Source organism: Aythya marila, assembly GCF_965140915.1.
Source record: "Aythya marila genome assembly, chromosome: 5".
In the NCBI taxonomy this organism is placed as follows: Eukaryota; Metazoa; Chordata; class Aves; order Anseriformes; family Anatidae; genus Aythya; species Aythya marila.
In genome coordinates, this window is record NC_139046.1 from 5,103,481 (window position 1) to 5,123,910 (window position 20,430).

Here is a 20,430-nt window from a genome sequence, read left to right on the forward strand (position 1 = left end):
GATGTAAATGCAGAGTATAACTTTTTTTGTACTAACTTGTTGTTTAATTGATGAAGGTTATTAGTTGATAATGAATGTTATTCATTAGTTATGTGCAAAGTGTTAAGATCAGAAGATTCTAATTTATAAACCTATTAGGAATGTTTAAATTAAAAGAAATGAAATTGTGTCTGTCACAGGTAAATGTAGATAAACTTTATGTTAAGTTAGTAGAATTGAATGCATCCTCTAGTAAGATTCATCCATTCATTAAAAATAGTCTTTATTTCGGTTTTAAAACAGTTGATATCTTTTTGGAATTTTCTCAGTAACTTTTGCTGAGTCCTTCACAAATCATTAACAGTTTGAAATTGTATATCTTAAATTTGTCTGTTTTAATGGGATCTGTTTTATTTTCCAGTTATCTTTTCAAAACATACTGTTTCTTAATATAGTGATTAAGATTAATCTGTAATAGATCCATCAGAAAAACTAATGTGTAGGATTAAGGGGAGACTTAGAGGTCATTACTACTGTTACTGTTAATAACTAGAGTGCTTGTTATGAAGGATGAAGTTTAATCAGTGAATTTTCTGAAGTGGTTGTACTGTTATTTTCGTTATGACTGAAGCAATGGAGGGTAACTACTCTTCTTCTCTGTATCTGTACAGAAAAGAGTATAGTCAAGATATTCCTTTATTGAAAGTTGTTAGGAGATGGAAAAAAAAAGAGATGACAATCCTAACACATTGTTAGGAGGTAAAAAAGATTGCAAGATACCAACAAAACAGCAAGGATTAGAAAATCTCAGCAAAGAAAACAGCAGTGGAATGCAGAAGGAAAAAAAAAAAAGATTTTTAGTTTCTTCTTCCCGCATCAGAGAGCAAGCAAATTACATGATAAGGGATCATCATCAAGGGAAATATTGTATTAAATGTAAGAGGCAGTTAAAGTGATGGTGGGCACAATTAAGATTATAGGATGAGCATCAGTGGAAAAAGAGTGCAGTATTTGTTAGCTTTCCTATTCACTTCTTGTTCTCGTGCTGATGGCACTCATGCAGGAAAAATACACTTGATGCAGTCTTTACTGTCACATTTTTTAAAAAATAGTGTTTTCATTATAACTGTCAAAATATTATATGCTGTATGAAATAAGACATTAATATGACAAAGGCAGCCACTTAACGAGACCATGTTTTTAGGTCATAAAAATGTGTGGTATTAAACATTGAATTTATGTCTCTGGAGACTAGCACTGCTATTATTTTTTTCAGTTATGGTGTACATCCGTAGTGTCAAATCCTCAGAATAGTACAAGAATCTATTGTTAAGCACAGTGTAGTCTTTAGGTGACTTCCTGGCACTCTTATGACTGCTGTATAATTCAGTTGTGATCCATGAAGAAGAAGTGTTATTGGTAGAAAGTATTTGCAGTTCTCAAAACTCCCTTGAAAACGTGTTGTGTAGTCTTGGTAAAGATCAAAAAGACTTCTGAAAACTTAATTTATTTTAAAATAGGGAAAATTCAGTATATGAAAACTGCTAGTCCTGTTGCTTGTATTTTTGATTTGACCTCTCTTGAAAGATCTGCCTTGTTTTTGGAAATGACAGGGTGCTCATTTGAAGGATCAGTATAATATATCACTCTTTTTGACTCTACTGGCAGTGCTGCACACCTGTAATTTAGTTTATTCTGTGCATACATTTTTGAATAAAATGTGTGTTACTAAGCACTTAGTAACCTTATAGTTAATGCTACACTACAGTGACCTCAAAGATTTGGACTGAGAACAGACACTCCTTTAAAAATATTGAATCAGCAGTTCTACTTTTGCTGAGTCCTGGATGACATTTTTCATCTTGATTTATAGCGTTCTTGTCTTTTGGAGGTCACAACCTTTCCAGGGAGCCCAATCTCATCATTTCAGAAACAATACCTCGTGAAGGGACAGGACAAGTGTGTTGGGTGTTGTCCCCACATCCCTGCCTACACCCCCACATAAATCCAATTATGCTAAGAAGTTCATTTGATCTTTTGACACCAAGGATGTCCTACTGCTGGCATATTTAATTTGGTAGTGGCGATGAAATTTAAAGATAAAAATTGCATGCAGTTGTAATAAGCTGTTGCTGTGTTTTAGCTTGTTTTCTGTTGGAGGCAAATAGTAAATGAAAGAGAAAACTACCTACTGGATCCATGCTGCATTTAATCTTCCAGGTCTCCTGAATGTGGCAAATACAGTTTAAAAGGTATTTGCTTGAAAACAGAATGAACTCTGGATAGCCTTTACCCAAAGTAATACTGTTCCAAGTCATTAAGTCATACTACAGTGGTGCAGCCACACGTGTGTTTGCAATAATAAACCCATCATAAAAATCACTTCTCCATTTCACATCAGACTGCAGTTACAGAAAACTGCATTTATTTTATTTGCTGTCAAGATGCAAAATAAGGCACTCTTGTATCCTTATCTGAGGGAAGAAAGGAAGAAGCTGGAATTTCTTTTGGCATATCATTTACAACAATAGTGCTCCTATGAATATTTAACCTATTTCCAAATTTTCTAACTTTGATGGCTTAAGGCTGAGGTCAGTCTTTGTTTTGATACCAGCAGTGCTTGTCTTTGACTTTTATATGACAGTTGGTCGGGTTGCTTAACTTTTGTGCTCTCCTGCATCTTGCTAATAAAAGGGAAAAGTAATACTGCAGTGTTCTACATGAGTCTCATGATGACAAAATTGTTGGATGTTTGTGTGGACTGCTATTCTGAAAGAGGCAGTTACGGCAGGAAAGTATAACTAATAAAATTAGAAACAGATCCCTACTCCTCTATAATAGGAGTGTAAAAAAATGAAACAAAATTGAGTAAGCACTTTAAAGCATGAGGTTCTTTAAGAAACCTTGCATGTATTAGACATGGTTAGTTTCTGCCTTCATGGAATTGCACCCAGAGATTCCCTTCCTAGCCTTGATATACCAGGTGATAAAAGGCTTTAAAATAACTGCAAGTAGTTGGCCTTGAGCTTGATTGGCTGGAAGATCCAGACTTATTAAATGACTCTTTTTTGTTAGAGCAGTCCACTGAGCTTGTTTTAAATTACTGTTAGAATAAGGATGTTTATTTAAGACTGAAATGGCCATCTGGAGAGCCTCTTTTCAGTCATTTTATAACTTTCTCAACCATTTTCTTTGCAAATAAACTGTAGTGACTAGTGCTGTAGTGCTTGGCTTCTTCTGGAAAGTTAGGAAAAAGAATCCAGCTATTCACACTTTAATGAGCAAGGGAGAATTTCTTAGAGGAAAAAAAAAAAAAAGCTGGAGTTGTTTTCTTGCATAATTCGAACTAATAAATATATGTAAACACCACTTTTTTAAAACTAAGTTTAATTAAATGTCTAGTTTCTGCCCAGTGCAAATAAACTTTTCAGGGGGAAATGAAAAGTTGAAAGCAATTAAAATGAGGTGCTGCGTGTATACAGTACTTAATCATTCTTACTGTGAGAACCTTGTTTTTACAAGTTGGCGGTATTACAGATACGTTGCCAATTTCTGTTTTTACTCAAAAGTTCAAGGCCAGGGGAGACTGTTAGATCATGTAGTACGACCTCTCCTAAATCACAAGCCACTGAACTGTATCTATTTATGTTACTGAGTCCAGTAATTTGTCTTTGACTAAGGAATGATTTTTCTGGCTAATCTATGCTTGAAGAAAGGCATGTGTGCATCATTTAAAGACATGAGAAATTCTGCCCTTAATTACTTCTTCCCGTGGCTAGAAGCAACCTTATGGTTCAAAAGTAAATGGGACACTTTAAATTTAGTACCTGATTTGTAGTGAGCGTTTGGATTCAGTTTACAGCTACTTCAGTTTCCAGTTGATTTCCCTAAAAAAAAAAAAAAAAAAAAGGTCTTTTAATGCCCAATCTATTTAAATATTTACAGAGATACAGGGTTAAAACTGAACGCCGTGTTGTCATAGATAGAAGTCATGTGCTCCACCTTACTTCTGTCTTGATGAGATATCTGAGGACTACGTTTATCCACTTGACCACAATATTGTATTGTGATTTCTCATTGCCTTGCTTATCCAACATGACCTTAAAACCTTTCTCAGTGACACTTCTTTCTAATCTGCATTTTCTGATTGACGAGTTACAAGTTGCTGCTCTTGTTTGTACGCTTATAACCCATAATCTTTGTGCACTAAAAGGCCACTCTTTTGGGTGGATTGGCTTAATTCTGTGTCTGTGTTCTTAAAAGTCACATTATCAATCTTTATTATCCCTAAATGTTGACTTTTATTATTCAATTAATTAGAAATCTATTAAGTATGAACAAAGCTAAAAAGTGTTTATTGATGTGTTAACTGGTCATTTATACACGAAGGGTGATGATTAGTAATAACAAAGGTCTAAGATATTTTATATCTATCTATCTAAAACAGATTTAGCTACTCAAAAATTATATTTTTAACTCATTTACTACTGTCAATACTAAGATATCTGACATAGCACCATTAGATTCTGCCCTTCTAGTCTTGCACCCTCATTCCCTCCATATTCCACTGCAAAAATTTGTAGCTGTTCCAGCTGATGGGTTATTTTAGTAGTGTGTGATGTTACTGCATTCGGACATGCATTGATCTGTGCAAATTATCTGGCTGTTGTTACAGGTACAAAGGTAAAGTCAGCAAGAACGCAGACTTGTTCTCATGCACAGAAGGTAGTGACCAGTCCCAAAACCCAGCATCCTTTATATGCACTTTCTCAAGAAAATCAATATCTTTTTAGTCCAAATAAAGATGTAGCAGCTGCCTGTGGTCCACTTGAAGGTCACCTAATTCCTATGGCTATTCCACTAGGTAAGAACAAATAACCTGTAAAAGGGATGTGTGTAGGTTAACACATGCAATTTTGTGGAAATGTAACTTCCATCTCAAGTCAGTGATTTGCCCTGGTCCGTGAGATTTACATCTGCCTTTTTTGTGGGAAATGTTTGTGGGAGAACATTTGAAATGTGCTCGTTCTTTTAATTCTTCATGCTGGATATCACAAAATCACAGAATTTCTAGGTTGGAAGAGACCTCAAGATCATCGAGTCCAACCTCACAGCTAACAGTCCCCACTAAACCGTATCCCTAAGCTCTACATCTAAACGTCTTTTAAAGACTTCCAGGGATGGTGACTCCACCACTTCCCTGGGCAGCCTGTTCCAATGCCTAACAACCCTTTCGGTAAAGAAGTTCTTCCTAACATCTAACCCAAAACTCCCCTGGCGACCTAAAACTCCCCTGGCGACCTAAAACTCCCCTGGCGTATATCATATCATGCAGGATATACACCCTGGCTGAGGTGTATATTATTTGTATAGCTGTAGATACTTTCCTCAGTATGCTTTCAATTTCTAGGGCTCATATTCTGGCTTTAAGCTTGTTATCTGTGTAAGTAGGAACTGAATCATTAGGGCTTGAATTCAACATTTACCATGACTTCAGCTCAACAATTTCTGCCAAAACACACTAATTAATTTTCACGGCTTCTGTATTTCTGGACTTCCAGTAGAACCTCTTTACAGGCCTTATTTCAAGAAAGGTTACTATTACGTTAGCATTTAAAGATGATAGTTATTAAATAAAAAAGTAAGGGAGTCTCAAATCAAAATTTGATAGATACTAACCTAAGTGTAATTGTATTTTGAATATTGTTAACAAAATGTGAGGGGAGGAGGAGCATGGTATGTAATTTTTGACTGACAAAAACAGTGTAGTTATTCTTATTTTCAGCAATAGGTGTCACCCAAGTCAAGTAAACTGAATAGCTGCAAAAAATGGCTGTGGCAAGTTTACAGTTTTTGCTCAGAAAGTCGTAAATTTACTTGGTGAAGCATAGTGCGTTAGTCAGTGGTAATGGGTAAAATACAGGCTTGTTCTGTAATTGTGCATGAGATCTTAGTCTGTTTCATGTAAAACACTGACAATTTAATTTTACTTAGTTTATTAATTTACATTTTGTTTTAGAGATTTTTATTTAGAAATATATATAAACATTTTTTAAAACTTTTCTTAGGTCAAACCCAAATTAGTGACATCTCCTTGCAGCCTGCTGGAGTAGTTATAGGTAAACCCCATCCTGTTACAGTTATGACATCTCTTCCTCAAGTACCACCAAAGCCTCCAGTTGAGATAAAAAAACCAAACATAGCTGTGATAGAGATGAGATCAGAGAAAAAGGATCCACCTCAGTTGTCTGTGCAGGTATGTATCAAGAGTGATGGTTATTTGTTTATTTTAATAAATAAGTGCTAAATAAAGACAGTCTCATCCACCAGTAACTTACTCTGACATCAGTGGCTGATTTTTCTGTAAGCATTTGAAATGTGCAGAATGGAGGGACCAACAAGTTGTCACATCTTAACAACGATTTAACCAAAATAGAATAACTGTTTCTTTTGTAAGTTAGCTATGTGTTTGTAAAGTAGTTCTATGTCATGTCATATTTCACTTTTTTTTTTTTTTTTTTAATAAGACTTTCTAGCCAGAACAAACTTTGAATAAAAAAGTATTAATATAAATGACAATTTTCTTGGAAGGGTGGTTTGACCTTTAAGACTTCCTTCTCAAGCATGATATTCAACCCAAGAATTTCACTCCTGATTAATCAACCATTGAAGTCCTTACCTGTCTTTTCTTATTTTCACATAAGTCTGTTGTCAAGAAAGTTCATGTTTCTTACATGTTGAGTATCTTGGATTCAAATTATAGAGAATATATACATGCCTACCTGCACCTTTCAGGTACAAATGATACAATGATACATAGAACTAAAGCTAAACACAGGTAGAGCATGGGTTTGTCCCCTTACTGTATCACGGGATTCCACTCACATACCTTTTTCCTGTTGTTCTTCAATGGGTACAGTGATTTTCCCCCCACACTCCCCTAAAGAATTAAGCAAGTATTTATCATTTATATTTTTGTTCTCCAAAAAAGAAGTGTTGATGCTGTAATGGACATGCCTTTATTGCAAGATACATTGTAATAGAATTATCCCTTTATCTTACCACACCAGATATATGACAACATGAAGCCAACAACCATCCTTACACAGCAGCTTGTAGATCAAATGAAATAGATTGCATGGCAAACACACATGCTATATGAATAATTATATTTATCTGTCATAACATGCAAGACATGCATCGGGGAATTACATAACAGAAGATATCAGGTAGCATGACAAAAAAGGATAATATTTCTGGGGCTAGGTTGTTGGTTTTGGTTTTTGTGACTTAGTAGCAAGAGGAAGATAATACAAAAGAAGTGGAAGAATATAAAAAGTTCGACAATAGTAGCTGAGCTAATACATAGTTTTTCAGACTGGTTATTTGTTCTGTCCTAGGTGTTACCAAATGTAGATATTGACAGTATTTCAAGTGGCAGTGGCAGTGTAGACCATGTACCTCCAGGCTCCGAACCTGCACTTCCTCCTGTTGATGCTGTAATCCAGGTATTGATTGGTCTAAATGAATGTGTGAGTTGAATTTTGTTAAAAAAAGAAAAATCAGTCAATTATGTTAAATTTCTGCAACATTATCTCATATTTTGTTTTAGGTAGAGAAATTAGGAAATTGCAGTTCCAGGAAAGATGGAGCAGTTATTTTTGAAGCATTTAGCGTGAGGGATTTGTTTAAGAAAATGAAGAACTGTAGCAAGATGTTCTTCCAAGATTAAATAATCGCTATTGTGAAAACCTGTGCCTTGTTAAGAGCTGTAATTGCTTATTGGCCAATGTAATGTCCGTCTTATACTGGCTTCAGTGTTTTCGCATAAAGACTGAGGATGTTCTTCATTCCTCTGTTCCTTGGCCATATTTGAGTGGTTAGTGACATGCATGTGTAGCCTGTCATTGGTATTCTTCTATGTGTGGATGGGTGACACAACATGGTTAGGCCATGGACCTGGCTGGTTTCCTCCATTCTCTTTCCACTTACCTTTTCTAAAGTGTTTTAAATACAATCTAAGCGGTAACGAAGGCTTTTGTTCAACTAAAATGTTTACTGCTGTGTTTTGCAAGATAAGGTTGTAGACTAAGGCACATATTTGCAGGGTGGCACGTCTCCAGTGGACATCTGTCTTGTCCATCGCACAGACTGGACAGTGTGAATTGAAGAAAGCATGGAGATGTACTGGTTGTTTAGTTATTGTACCTTCTGCTTTCTCTGTGTCTCAGATGCCATTTTGGCTTAAGGAGCTCGGTCCTCCGGAGTCCTGTGGTCGTGCTATTCACAGGATAACACAGAGACTAGTGGCAAAAATAACAATGATTATTTTAAAATTTAATTATTAATGTACACTGTAAAAATTGTACATAAGCAAATTGCTTAAGACACTTTCAGATTTTTGCATGCTATGTTTTGCAGTAGTTTGTGTTACTGATTTAATTTTTTTTACTAAGATTTATAGGTATTGCCCTAGAGCTTTTGATGGTGAGATACTCCATTAGATTCAGTACCAGTAAGGTTTAGTTGTCAGCATACAACAAGGAGCTATAATAAGCTCTCTTTATGCTATGCAAAGAAATTTCTCGTAACTTTTAAGATAGATAAAGCACTTTTCCTGGATTCAGGCTGTTGACAAGACTGACAATTTAACTGCATTCTCGGCATGAAGTTTTTCCTGCTAATGCATTTCTTTCTTTTCCGCCAACATGAGATACTTAATAATTTCCATCTGTCTTTTTAAGACTCCAGAAGATTTACATAGTGAGGAAGAAGACGCAAAGTTTCCAGGAACAAATTTAATTGATGTTACCGATGGTATGCAGGTAATTATATTGCAAAGATGTCCTTTCCTTTTAAATGTTTTTCTGTTTGCTTTATATTATTCTATCATAATGGAAAATACAGTTTAGAAAATTAGTTTGCTTTATGAGCAACTTTAAAAATACCCATTGTGAGCAATACTGAACTGTTCACAGTGCTATAAATAATATCACAAATTCCTGTATGTTAGTGAAGGACCTTTGAAAAAATTACAGTAAAAATTAAAATTAACTTTTATTTATATGTGTTAGAATGCACTAGAAATAGAAGTAGTCCTCTAAAATCAGTGGTGATTATAGCACTTTGATTTCACAGTTTCAAGCTCTAAGTGTAATACATATATAAGAGGCTCTTAGAGATTTTAAGTGAGATGATGGAAACTTTTAAAATGCGAAAGCATTTTCTGAGGTTCCCATTTTAGAAAATTTTAGTATAAAACAATGTGTATGTGTTTTGGAGGTCCTAAAATGCTGTAGTATAATATCTCATTTCAGTCAGAAATTATTTTAATGCCTTTTTTAAGTGATACACATATATAACATGTACTACTTACCTCATTGGGCCCATTAAGAGATGACAAGATTCTGTTTTGCTCAATGTCCTGTCTTGTTAGGATGTCTGTGCGTATTTAACAGCATTGATGTTTCTTGAATATGATGGCATGGATTTATTGGAGATACTCTTTTACAGTTCAGTCTTTTTAGGTAACAAGTACTCTGCTTGTCAGTCAGAGTGGGGGCTGACAAACACTCGAGTTTGGTGAACCAGGCTGTATTTCACTTCTCTGGATTAAGAGCACAAACAGAAACTCCATGGTAGCTGAGAAAGGCTGCCTCAGAAGGCAGCAAGATGCTCTTACCCAGTTCTTGTATATTATCTTGCCTCTGTGGAAGATAGCAGCTTTTGTCTCCTGCTGTGTTTAAGTCTAAGTCAAGTCATCAGGAGCTTGAAAATTTGGTCTTTCGCTAGTACCCTACTGAAGTGATTTTTCCTCCTTCTGATGAGATAGACTTGTCCTGTTCTAGTCAAAATGTACCCCAGTTGTTTTTGTTGTTTAAACCTGTTCTATGTGCTCCTGACCCCAGGATTAGAGCATACATTAAATATTAACTCTGTAGCCTACAGGTGAATACAGCTGATTTTATTTTAAATATTAATTTATCATTTAAACTTGTCAGTTAGTTAAAACATTTTAAAGGTGTAGTTTTTCTTTCCAAAGTGGGGAAATGACTTTTTTTTTTTTTTTTTATTCCAACATTACCTATATTATTGGAAGGGAGGAACTGAATCTATTTGGACAAGTTTTTCTTTTTAGCACAGAAAAGATCTTTAAGAAATCACAGAATCACAGAACAGCTGGGGTTGGAAGGGACTTCTGAAGATCATGTGGTCCAACCCCCCCGCCCAGCAGGATCACACAGAGCACATTGTGCAGGATGGCTTCCAGGCAGGTTTTGAATATCTCCAGAGAAGGAGACTGCCCAACCTCTCTGGGCAGCCTGTCCCAGTGCTGTCACCTCACAGTAAAGAAGTGCCCCTCATATTGAGCCGGGACCTCCTGTGCTTCATTTTGTGCCCGTTACCTCTCGTCCTCATGCTGGGCGCAAGTCCCACACAGTTTTTTAATGTGAATAACAGTTATTTGTTCTTTATTTTTTCATTTTTCTCCTGGATTGCTTTTAACTTTTATTTTTGGCAATGGGATATATTTTAACTACAATACTGAAAAACGTTCCAAGTGAAACATGTTTGGCCTATGCCCATACAGACAATGTGGAAACATAAAATCAACCTCTGGAGTGGCAGGAGTACTTAAGACATCAAAAGATACAACAATGGATTTATAACAATATATAACAATATATTTTATAACAATAACTTCGATTCAGATGCATGAAAGAATGCACACAAAGTGCTATATGGGAAAATAACTTCCTGTTGTCTCCTCCCCTCCCTCTTTATGGAAGCGTAATTCTGTTAGAATGGTAGAGAGTGTATATTTGCATGAATTTTTATTATTTATTTATTTTTTTTTACAATGATGGATGTCACAGAAAAGCTTTAGGACCTTGGCCCAGGCATTTCCCTTTCCTAAGCTTTGCTTTCCTTTTCCAACCAGAAGGTACACACATCCAAGAGCTGCTTAGGTGCTGAAATACCAATTGTTAGGGGATGCCAAGTGGGACAGCCTGAGAAAAGGAAAGCTTCTGCAGCACCTGTTCCCATGTCCAGCCAGGAAAGAGACTGATCATGTATTGCCAATAGGCACACGCCCAAACACAGGTGTGTGATACACAAGTGCACGTATCCAAGCACACACGGGTGGCTGCACAGATCAGCACTCAGACAGCACCACCAGGCTGATCCCATTCCCCTTTCCAGCAGCTCAGGGTGGACTGACTGTAACTCCTCTAATGTGTGCACACACCTGCATTACCTGGTTCCCAAACTGTTTGTCCTGCTTGGTGGCTGTTTTGGCTTGGTACTTGCTGGTGCTCACTGCTGGCACCAGAAGCACTCACAGGCCCCAGGACCTGGGGCTGACTCCAGTTGCTGGTACTTTGACCTCCTTATATTCACACATAATGGAAAGCCCCTTTCTGGTTCCTTCTGGTAAACAACGCACAAGAGGTTTTGTACTGTCCCAAAATATTCTTCCCTACATCCTTCAGGAATTCTCCTTCTCCCTACTCTCCCAGATCATCCCCATGGAGCCTTATAAGATCTCTGGAGGGTTGTTCCAGTGGCTGGGTTTCACACCTGGACACTGGGGCTGATTCCTCTCCTGCAATAGCCTTGGTAAGGGGTGCTTGGTTCTTGTAGGCAGATACACTGTGTCCCAACTTGTAAAATGCAAGTTCTGCCACAGGCAGCGATGATGGATGTGTGCTGTTCTCCCATTGCAACTTTGACAACTGCATCTAAAGATGCAGAATTACATTTTCCAAAACAGTTGAGTTGGGTCCTCTTATTTCATAATAAGACAATTCATCTGTGGAATAAAGCAAAAAGGGTTGTTACAGGTTTGCTTTACATGCTTCTTTGTTTTTAATCAATCAATCAAGTTGTACCTACAGGAGTTCTTCAGACTGTCTGCACAGAAAAGATTTCATAACGCCAACCCTTGCATGGACACTGTCTTATTCCAACTTGTTCAGTTAATACAAGCCCCAAATAGACTTACACATCCATTGAGTCTAGTCTCCAAAGCATGAGCAGCCACAACTGGCAATAACTTTAACAAGTTTACAAGGCTTTTATGTCAGGCAGACATCCTGCTCTTTCTAAACATTTCCTAATTGCAAGGCGGGGACTTTTTTCTCAGTATTTTTGCTTGAATACCACCCCAAAATGCGTACCCTGCGGAGATCATAGAATCATGGAACAGCTCACCTTGGAAGGGACCTTAAAGATCATCCAGTTCCAACCCCCCACCATAGGCAGGGATGCCACCCACTAGATCAGGTTGCCCACAGCCTCATCCAACCTAGTCTTAAACACCTCCAGGGATGGATCAGAGTAAACATATTCACCTTAACCCTGGTTTTCAATAAATGCTCTGTGGGACAGTGCGATTGTGATTATTCAGACATGTAACTCTTCAGGTAGAATTTCACAGATGGCACCTGCAATGCCATCTCACCTTGCTGGGAGACTTGCTTTAGAAATCCGTGACTAAGTTTTGGATAACTTTTATAAGGTACTACACGTATACATGCTTGGTAACAGAACTAAATTAATCCATACTACCTAATCATCTCAAACATTTGTTTTAATTATCTGAATGTAATTTGGGAAATATCATTTAAGCTTGATACTTTGTGAGAAAGTATAGTGATTAATATTCCAATCGTATCTCTGAAAGACTTTCTAATTTATGCCATATTTTGATTGGGAATTGTGATAGATATTTTCAATGGTCTCCAGGGAGTTAAAATGCAGACTTGAGTGCAGATTATTCAGGATTGGTCTACAAGGTGATATATGTGCATGTTCAATCTCTATAATTAAATGCTGATTTCTTTCATTTTTTAAAAATTTCAGCAGAGATCATATATCACCCCCATGTAAATATAACCTTCTTTTGGATTTGTATGCCATTAAACATAGCATATTTTATGCTCATAATTTAGAAATGCAGGAGAACTGCGAAAGTTTGTCAGAAGTTACTAATTATACGCAAGATTTATTGTATGTACTTGGTTTATTTAATCCAGATGTTTGCATCTTGCATACTTTCAGAAAAGATTATATTAAATAGGCAACATCAAAGAAAATATATGGAGTAGTGCAGTCAGAAGAAAATGCATAATGAAACACTGGGCAAAGACATCTTTACGTTTGCTGTCAGAATGAGTTATGGTTATGAATACATACATGCTAACAGAATGAACTGCTTATCTGCTTGCAAGTCATCCAGTGCCATTCTGAGTTTAACTTTACTGTCTTCTTTCTGAATGAATGCACAGAATGACTGTGAGATCTTTGTTTGCGATTCTCCAAATATACATATTCTGTTTTGTCTGCTTTGTAAGTTACAGCTTTTATATGAAAAAAATATTACTCTCTAAACTCGTTAAAGATCCAGAAGCTCTCCAGTAGCTATTTGTTGTAATACTTGTCATGGAAATCTGTCTGACCTTTCAGTTTTAAAGTATGTTAAGGTAGGAGAGAAGCATTTTAATGCTGGATTGGGGAAAGAGAGGAAACTGTTAGTCATTTTTTTCTCTTCTCTCCTTTCTTTTTCATATTAAGTACTTCATTTAATTTTTTATTGGTTAAAAGTAAATTTATTTTGTAGAAAAAAAGAAAACCTTTCTTTCCTTTGTGTGTTGGAGATCATTCTTAATAAATGTAGATTTACAGTGAGCCTTTTTATGCACCATAATACGCTTTTCACTCATAATTTGGGGCTCAGCTCTTCATCTCCTTTTAGCATGCCCAATCTTCATAGAGAATTATTTTAGTTTCTGAGATGTTTGCTTCTAATTTTATGAGAGATGGATACAGGTTCTCATACATCAGGGGACACTCAGTACAATATGATGGGTTGGTGACTGTGCTTTTTGGGACTTAATGCTTTCTGTGCACACAGGAGGAAGAAGGAGGGTGATATCTGGGGAAATACAATTTAATGAGCACAGAGTCGTACATTAAGGTTAAATTCAAAACATCTCTGGTGAATTTGTTGCCCAGAAATGTCGTCTAACTTTTTAGCAATCTAAGTTAGTTTAACTATAAACATAAAGGGAACATACGTATAAATTATTAATGTCTGGCTTCAGTGATGGCAACTTTATTAGAGCTTTGAATGACTGCACGCTTGTTCTGCACACTTCTGGCAAGGTATCTTCCAGCCAGAAGGCCAGAAAGTTTAATTTTTAAAAGCAAACCAAAACAACAAAACCCAGCAACAAAACCCACTAATTCAGCAAGTAACTGTAAAAAGTTTCCTAAGCTCTTTTTTTTTTTTTTTTTTTTTTTTTTTTAAGGAGGTGTATTTCTCAAATATGTATTTCAAAAAAACCCCAGAGTTATGTCATGAGTTAATTAATCCCATATTAATATTACCATTGGCTCCCTGCCCTGTGTGGGAAATAAAAGCCAAATCATGTTATTTTACCCAGCAGTTCTTATACCCTTATACCTCTGCAGATTTATGATTTGCTAGGTTTAGAATCGTGTCAATTAACTGCAACATAATAAGAAGGGAAAACGTAGTTTGTGTTCTGTGATATGCACACAACTATTTCTTGAGAAACAAAATCTGATGGTTACCTCAGTGACATTGTCTTCTAAAAATATATTATAATTTAATTTACTAATTATTTTTAGGATCAGGAAGAGGAGAGGGATGAAATTCCAGAATTCACTGAGCCTCTTCTAGAGCTTAATGGACATTTTAAAGTTGCCTCGCCAACATACAGTGGTCCTGTGTTTCCTCCAGTGGCTTCTGCTCCTCAGCAGTCTTCTGATGTTTTGGATAAACTGATTGAAAGGAGAGAAACTATAGAAAACAGGTTGATAAATTGGTGAGTTGCAGTTTAACAAAATATCAGGAGAATACGTATGAAAGAAGGAACAATTTGTACGAGTACTTTCCCTTTTTTCCTCCCCTCTCTTCCCTTCTCCTATTTTCTTTGAACTTCCTTATATTTTGTGACAAGAATACTGTTTTCTATCCTTACAGGTGTCTTGATGGTTACTGATAGTTATACACATTTTATTTTTGTAGGGTCGAACAAGAAATAATGGCAAAAATTATCAGTGAGATGTACCCAGTTCAGAAAGAAACAGTGCCCAGTGTTAGCACATCAGAGGGGGAAGACAGCGAGAGTGTAACCTCTGACATTGGTAAGTAGGAGTTAATGTTCTCAGAGGATGGATTTTCTCAAGCATAGGCTAATTTTAACAAGTTCTCTAGATAGCTGTGCTCAAGAGCAGATTATGCTGTACCAGTGAAACTCGTATTATACAAAAGAGCATGCTTTAATTTGAGACTGAGCAAGTGTTATAAGGCCACTGAAATTAAAAAGCAAAACAACAACATAAAACACACAAAATGCACAAATAATTGTGCAAAAATTGGCCATCTAAATTAGATTTTGCATGTGCATTGCATTTTGCTAATCCTGTAATGCTTCTTTGCTTTTCTTTTTTTTAATAGATAAATCCAAAAAAAAGTGATAATCTTATAAAAATGTGATAATGAGAGAAAATAAATCTTATAAAAATGTGATAACGAGAGATAAATGCATTTTTCCTATGATGTCACTGCTGTTCACTGGCTTCTTTTGTGACCCTGATTTGATTCTCTACTGTTGTTTCTTTTGTCTATAAAGTACAAAAATCACTTTCTTCAGAGGAATGTTTAAAAGTTCATAGGGCATATAATGCATGGCTGCGGTATAGTACACAAGTTTAAAAACTGAGGCCTGTGTGTGTGCCTTGTGTTCCTTCATTTTCAGTTCAAGTTGCAGGTGGTGGAGGTTTTCAACTCTTTGTTGATGCTGGTGTACCAGTGGACTCAGAAATGATTAGCCATTTTGTAAACGAAGCTCTCAGCGAGACAATTGAGACCATGCTGGGTAACAGGCAGGCTCAGAAAGCAGTTGCTGCTACAAATATTGTTCCAAGTACAGCAATTACAACGGTAAGAGTGTTTTATTTAAATTCTCCTACTGAAGTTCATAGAATCATAAGGGTTGGAAAAGACCTCCAAGATCATCTGGTCCAACCATCACCCTACTACCAATGTCACCCACTAAACCATCTCCTAAGGGGTAGTTTCTTGGTAGGATGGTGATTCTAATATGGACAAAAAAAAGACTGAAGCTGATTTGCATTTTCTGATTGTTCCGTATCATACCCCAACAAGCAACAAGACAAAACCTTCCTTACTTTGTTGAATATAACATAGCTATGTTACTTTCTTGCAAAGTTGCAAGAGTAAAAAATAAACTGATCTGATTGATATTTTTGGTCTTACGGGCTGGCAGCCTGTAGTGAATATGTGTAAAAATAAGTTTTAATTCTTTCTAATGTTTAAGTTCAGTAGTTTTTAGTAAGCACTTAAATGATTAGTAGAGCTTCCTGTAATACAGAATAATTTTCTGTGTTCCTTTTGATAAATGACAGCTGTCTCTTATTTTGATAACAGCATGGCTGTGCTACAATCCAGTGTTGTACAAGGTCTGCATTCAAAAGGCTCTTCTTCAATCCATTATGGATTAAAGAAGGCTGTTCTTTGGATCTTGTTCTTCTGATACTTAGAAAACCTCTCCCCCCTCATTACCATTCTTAATTAATTAATGGCCCTTTTAAGTCTTCCTGTTTCAGTACCAACTTAAACTGAAATGTCCTTAAGTGAAATGGTTGTTTTCTCTTTACTATATATATTCATTTACTTACTTCTAGTGATTAGTTTTGTCCTTTTTGGCCTTTGATTAGGTTAAATAAAACAGTCATCCATACGGATACGGATTTTGTTTTTCAGCTCTTACTGATGGGCAGTGCTTCTGCGTTTTCCATTTTAGATTGGTCTTGATAATGAGTAACTCATATGCTAATACACATTTTTAATAATAATATAGTATGCAAGATGGGGTTTCCTTAGTGCCTTGTGCCGTAGTAGTGATGGGTGCCTGCCTTTATTGCAATCTCAGGTAGCCTTCTTTTTTTCATTTTTATTTTTTTAAAGTCTTTCCAACAGTCTGATGGAAAGTATTAGTTAGAAACAGTCTTTCTAACGGTTATCCTTTGGCTAACTTGTACATTCATAATTATTCTCTTCCCCTTTTTCCATTTATTCTTAGTTTATAACAGAAGTTCTTGAATATGTAGTTGTGTGTTTGTGATCTACCCATTTTTTACTGTGAAGTTTGTTTATCTAGAACTTCAGTCTAGCTACCAGGTTCTTCAGAGTTCATGATTTCATGTGTTTGTGTGTGAACTGCTAAATGTGTTAGCATGTTTTGTTTCCCATAAGAGTTGTTAATAAAAATATTCAGTTTCAGGGTTTATTCTTCAGAAACTAGCCTGGAAGCCTTCCTTAGCCTGATTATCTCATTTTCTTTATGAAATATCAGAAAACAGGACTGGAAAAAAACTGGAGAGATCCATCAGGTTCCTCCATAGCAGGCGGAATGAGAACCAACAGCATACTTGCTTGTCAGATTCATCTCCATCACCATCGTTTTTTATTTATTTTATTTTATTTATTTATTTAAAAAAAAAAAAAAAAAAAGAACATCACGACTCTTCCCTTGCTTATTTTAGTGCTTCACAGTTTTGGCTGTTGCATTGTTTGTAATCTTACCTTTAACTGATTTTTCTTGTGGTAAATATATTATATTAATTCAATTTTGTCCATGTAAGGATGTATTTTCTTACTGAACATTGTATCAAATGCTTTCTTAAAAGTCATATAAGATAATTTACTTAAGATATTTATAAGATAATTTACAAGCAATGACTGTTCCTGTTTTGTGATAACTTCTCTCTCTCTCTCTCCCTCTCTCCCTTCCTTTCCCCTCCCTCACCCGGTGCTAACTCTGGGGATACTTGGAAGATGGGAGTTTTGCATGGAGATAACAATTTCATTACTTTTTTTTTTAATTATTATTTCTTTTTTTCCCACAGGAGTCTCTTGTGCCTACTCCATTGCCAACACCCCAGGCCACACCACCACAAACCCCACCTTCAGAAAAAGAATTGCCTCCAGTCAAAACTCCGGAGTCTTCTCCATCTATTACAGAAATTGGCGGAGATGTTCATGGACAAGAAAAAATGAAAGAAGCAGGTAGTGAAAATAACAATTGAACTTTAGAAGGAGCAAATATGCTTTAATCTACTGCCTTTAATTTTCTTCTTCAAAGACATGTTATCTCTCAGGATAAACATTCTTGAGGCTATGATTCAAGTGGGGACTCATGTAATACAAAAATTATGAGCTAATTTGTATAAAAAGCAAACATCTATCTGATAACAGTTCTGTTTTCAAACATAATGCACATTGCTACACTGTATGATTTCCACTCCCCTAGTCCCCCCACCTTTCACATTAGAAAAATAGCTGTCTTTTGCTCCTTCCTGTGTTCCTAGTGTTATTTGAGCCAAATTTACACTCTCCAAGTAAAGCAGCTTAGTTTTTAAAATGCAAAGCAGTTTCCCTTATTAAAGGAAGTAAACAATTGAGATTTTATTATAGCTCTTTCAAATGCCACCACCATACTTAAAAGAAGCTAGTTTTAATCTAGTCTCATCTCCATAACTATCAAACAGATACCACAAATATTACAAGTGCTACTTCCTGCTTTCCTTTCTGATCTGCAATTTGGCTTCACACATGCAGGAACTGATATTCCAGCTGCTGCTAGTCTTGTTGGCACACCTGTGATCACTCCTATCAATACACCTCCTAGAATAGCCACGCCAAGCTCTCCTGCCTCAGAGGGGGTCTCTGAAGCTGCAAAAATGGGGAAACCAAAGCTTCCAAACCCATGGGATGATGCAGAGCTTCCTTTGGAAGAAGAGAAACCCAGTCCTGTAGCTGAAGAACCACTCCATCCCAGGGCTGTGTGAGTTTAACAGGCTACGTGGTTTTCTTGTTTATTAAGAAATAAATATATCCTCAAAAAGCCAGTAGACAGAACTACTCAAAATATATTTAAGGAGGCATTGAGATAAACCAGCATTTTTTTTCTGAAATACTTAACTTATATTTTGGGAAAAATGTAAAATCAGGACTTTTCTCAGAATGTGGATGTCATTATACACTGTCATTCTAAACATGAAACTGATGGTGTTACACATCAGTAATAAATGTAGTGACAATTTAAAGCTGTATTATTAGCATCTTATCTTTTCTATTGCCTCAATAGAATGCACGTGGTAATTTTTATTTATGGCTAGAAATTCGTTAATGTTATTTAGGCATGTTGATTCTTGGACTAGATTGTAAAGTGCTGCGCTCTTCCATTTGAAAATAATACTTGCAAATTAATTTCTTTTCAATATTAATTTAAGTTTTTACTCCGTAATGTTCGGTGCTTTTTGGTGTGTTCACGGTGTATATTCTTACATTTTAGTGAGATGTCAGTGGCTAATGATGAGGAACCAGAAGCCTTGATTATTCCATCTTGGCAGTCATCACCAAGGCCCTTGGAATCGCTTCCTTGTGAACCACAGGTTCCATCAGCTGCATCTACAGTTAGTTCTGAGCAGTCCACACAGGAAAGTAGTCTTACCCTCACCGAAACAGAAACTGCAGACAGACCCATCTCAGAAGGGGAGGTCGTGTTCAGCTATGGCCAGATGCTGGCTGCAAGAGGTAACTAATGAAACAGATTTGTGGAATTTGGCTATTATTATTATTATTATTTGATTTTTTTCTTTATACAATTCTCATCCAGTCTACTGGAATTACGTTTCATACATTATCAGATAAAACTACAAACCTGACCTTTAATTTTCACTTCATGTTTTTGGATGAACTTAAGAGATGACATTGTTCTTTTTCAACAAAAAACCGAAATGAACCAACTTACTAATGAAAAAAAGATTAAATCTGCTGCTAAGTCATAAAATCAACATTGAAAATAATTTCAACTGTCTTGCATAAGTCCCATGTGGTACTAAATTGTTATTGAAAGCATAGTGTAAGAGTGATTTTCTGGAAGCTGGACGTCTTTTTTTACACTACAGATCCGGTAGCAACAATTTCCAAATTTACTAAAGCACTGTGTTGCAATGATTGAAGAAAGTGGCATTAGCTTTCTTTCATAAAAATAGTATATTTTTTAATATTTCTAACTTAAAATATTTTTCAACCTTAACAGAAGGAGGACTGCCTCTTCCAAATATCACTGAGAGCTTAATGAGTACTTTACAAGATGCCAATGAAATGGTAAGGAAATGTCTGATGGGAATGGATTTCACGTGGTAGTCTGCCTTGAGCAGCTTTGTAAATTGGAAGACCTTTAAGCATTTTCACTTACAAACTTACAACTTAAATTTACACTTTTAAACTCTACACTTACAAATATCATTAGAATTTCATAGCTCCTAAGAAAAGAAAAAACACATTATACAAACTAATTTCTAAAAGAAAAAAAAAAAAAGTTGAAA

General features: G+C 36.0%; 1 protein-coding gene across 1 annotated transcript in view; it reads left to right on the forward strand.

Moving 5' to 3' along the window:
* The window catches only part of KIAA0586, a gene marked incomplete at its 5' end in the record, with an annotated part of 70,064 nt that overhangs the window by 14,307 nt on the left and 35,327 nt on the right, over positions 1–20,430 (forward strand). Inside the window, 11 exons of the mRNA XM_082760958.1 lie at positions 4,655–4,843; positions 6,048–6,235; positions 7,380–7,487; positions 8,724–8,804; positions 14,638–14,834; positions 15,038–15,156; positions 15,771–15,955; positions 17,944–18,103; positions 18,656–18,881; positions 19,392–19,633; positions 20,142–20,209. Of these exons, the coding sequence (XP_082617084.1) occupies positions 4,655–4,843; positions 6,048–6,235; positions 7,380–7,487; positions 8,724–8,804; positions 14,638–14,834; positions 15,038–15,156; positions 15,771–15,955; positions 17,944–18,103; positions 18,656–18,881; positions 19,392–19,633; positions 20,142–20,209 (1,763 nt within the window). The remainder of the gene's footprint in view (positions 1–4,654; positions 4,844–6,047; positions 6,236–7,379; positions 7,488–8,723; positions 8,805–14,637; positions 14,835–15,037; positions 15,157–15,770; positions 15,956–17,943; positions 18,104–18,655; positions 18,882–19,391; positions 19,634–20,141; positions 20,210–20,430) is intronic.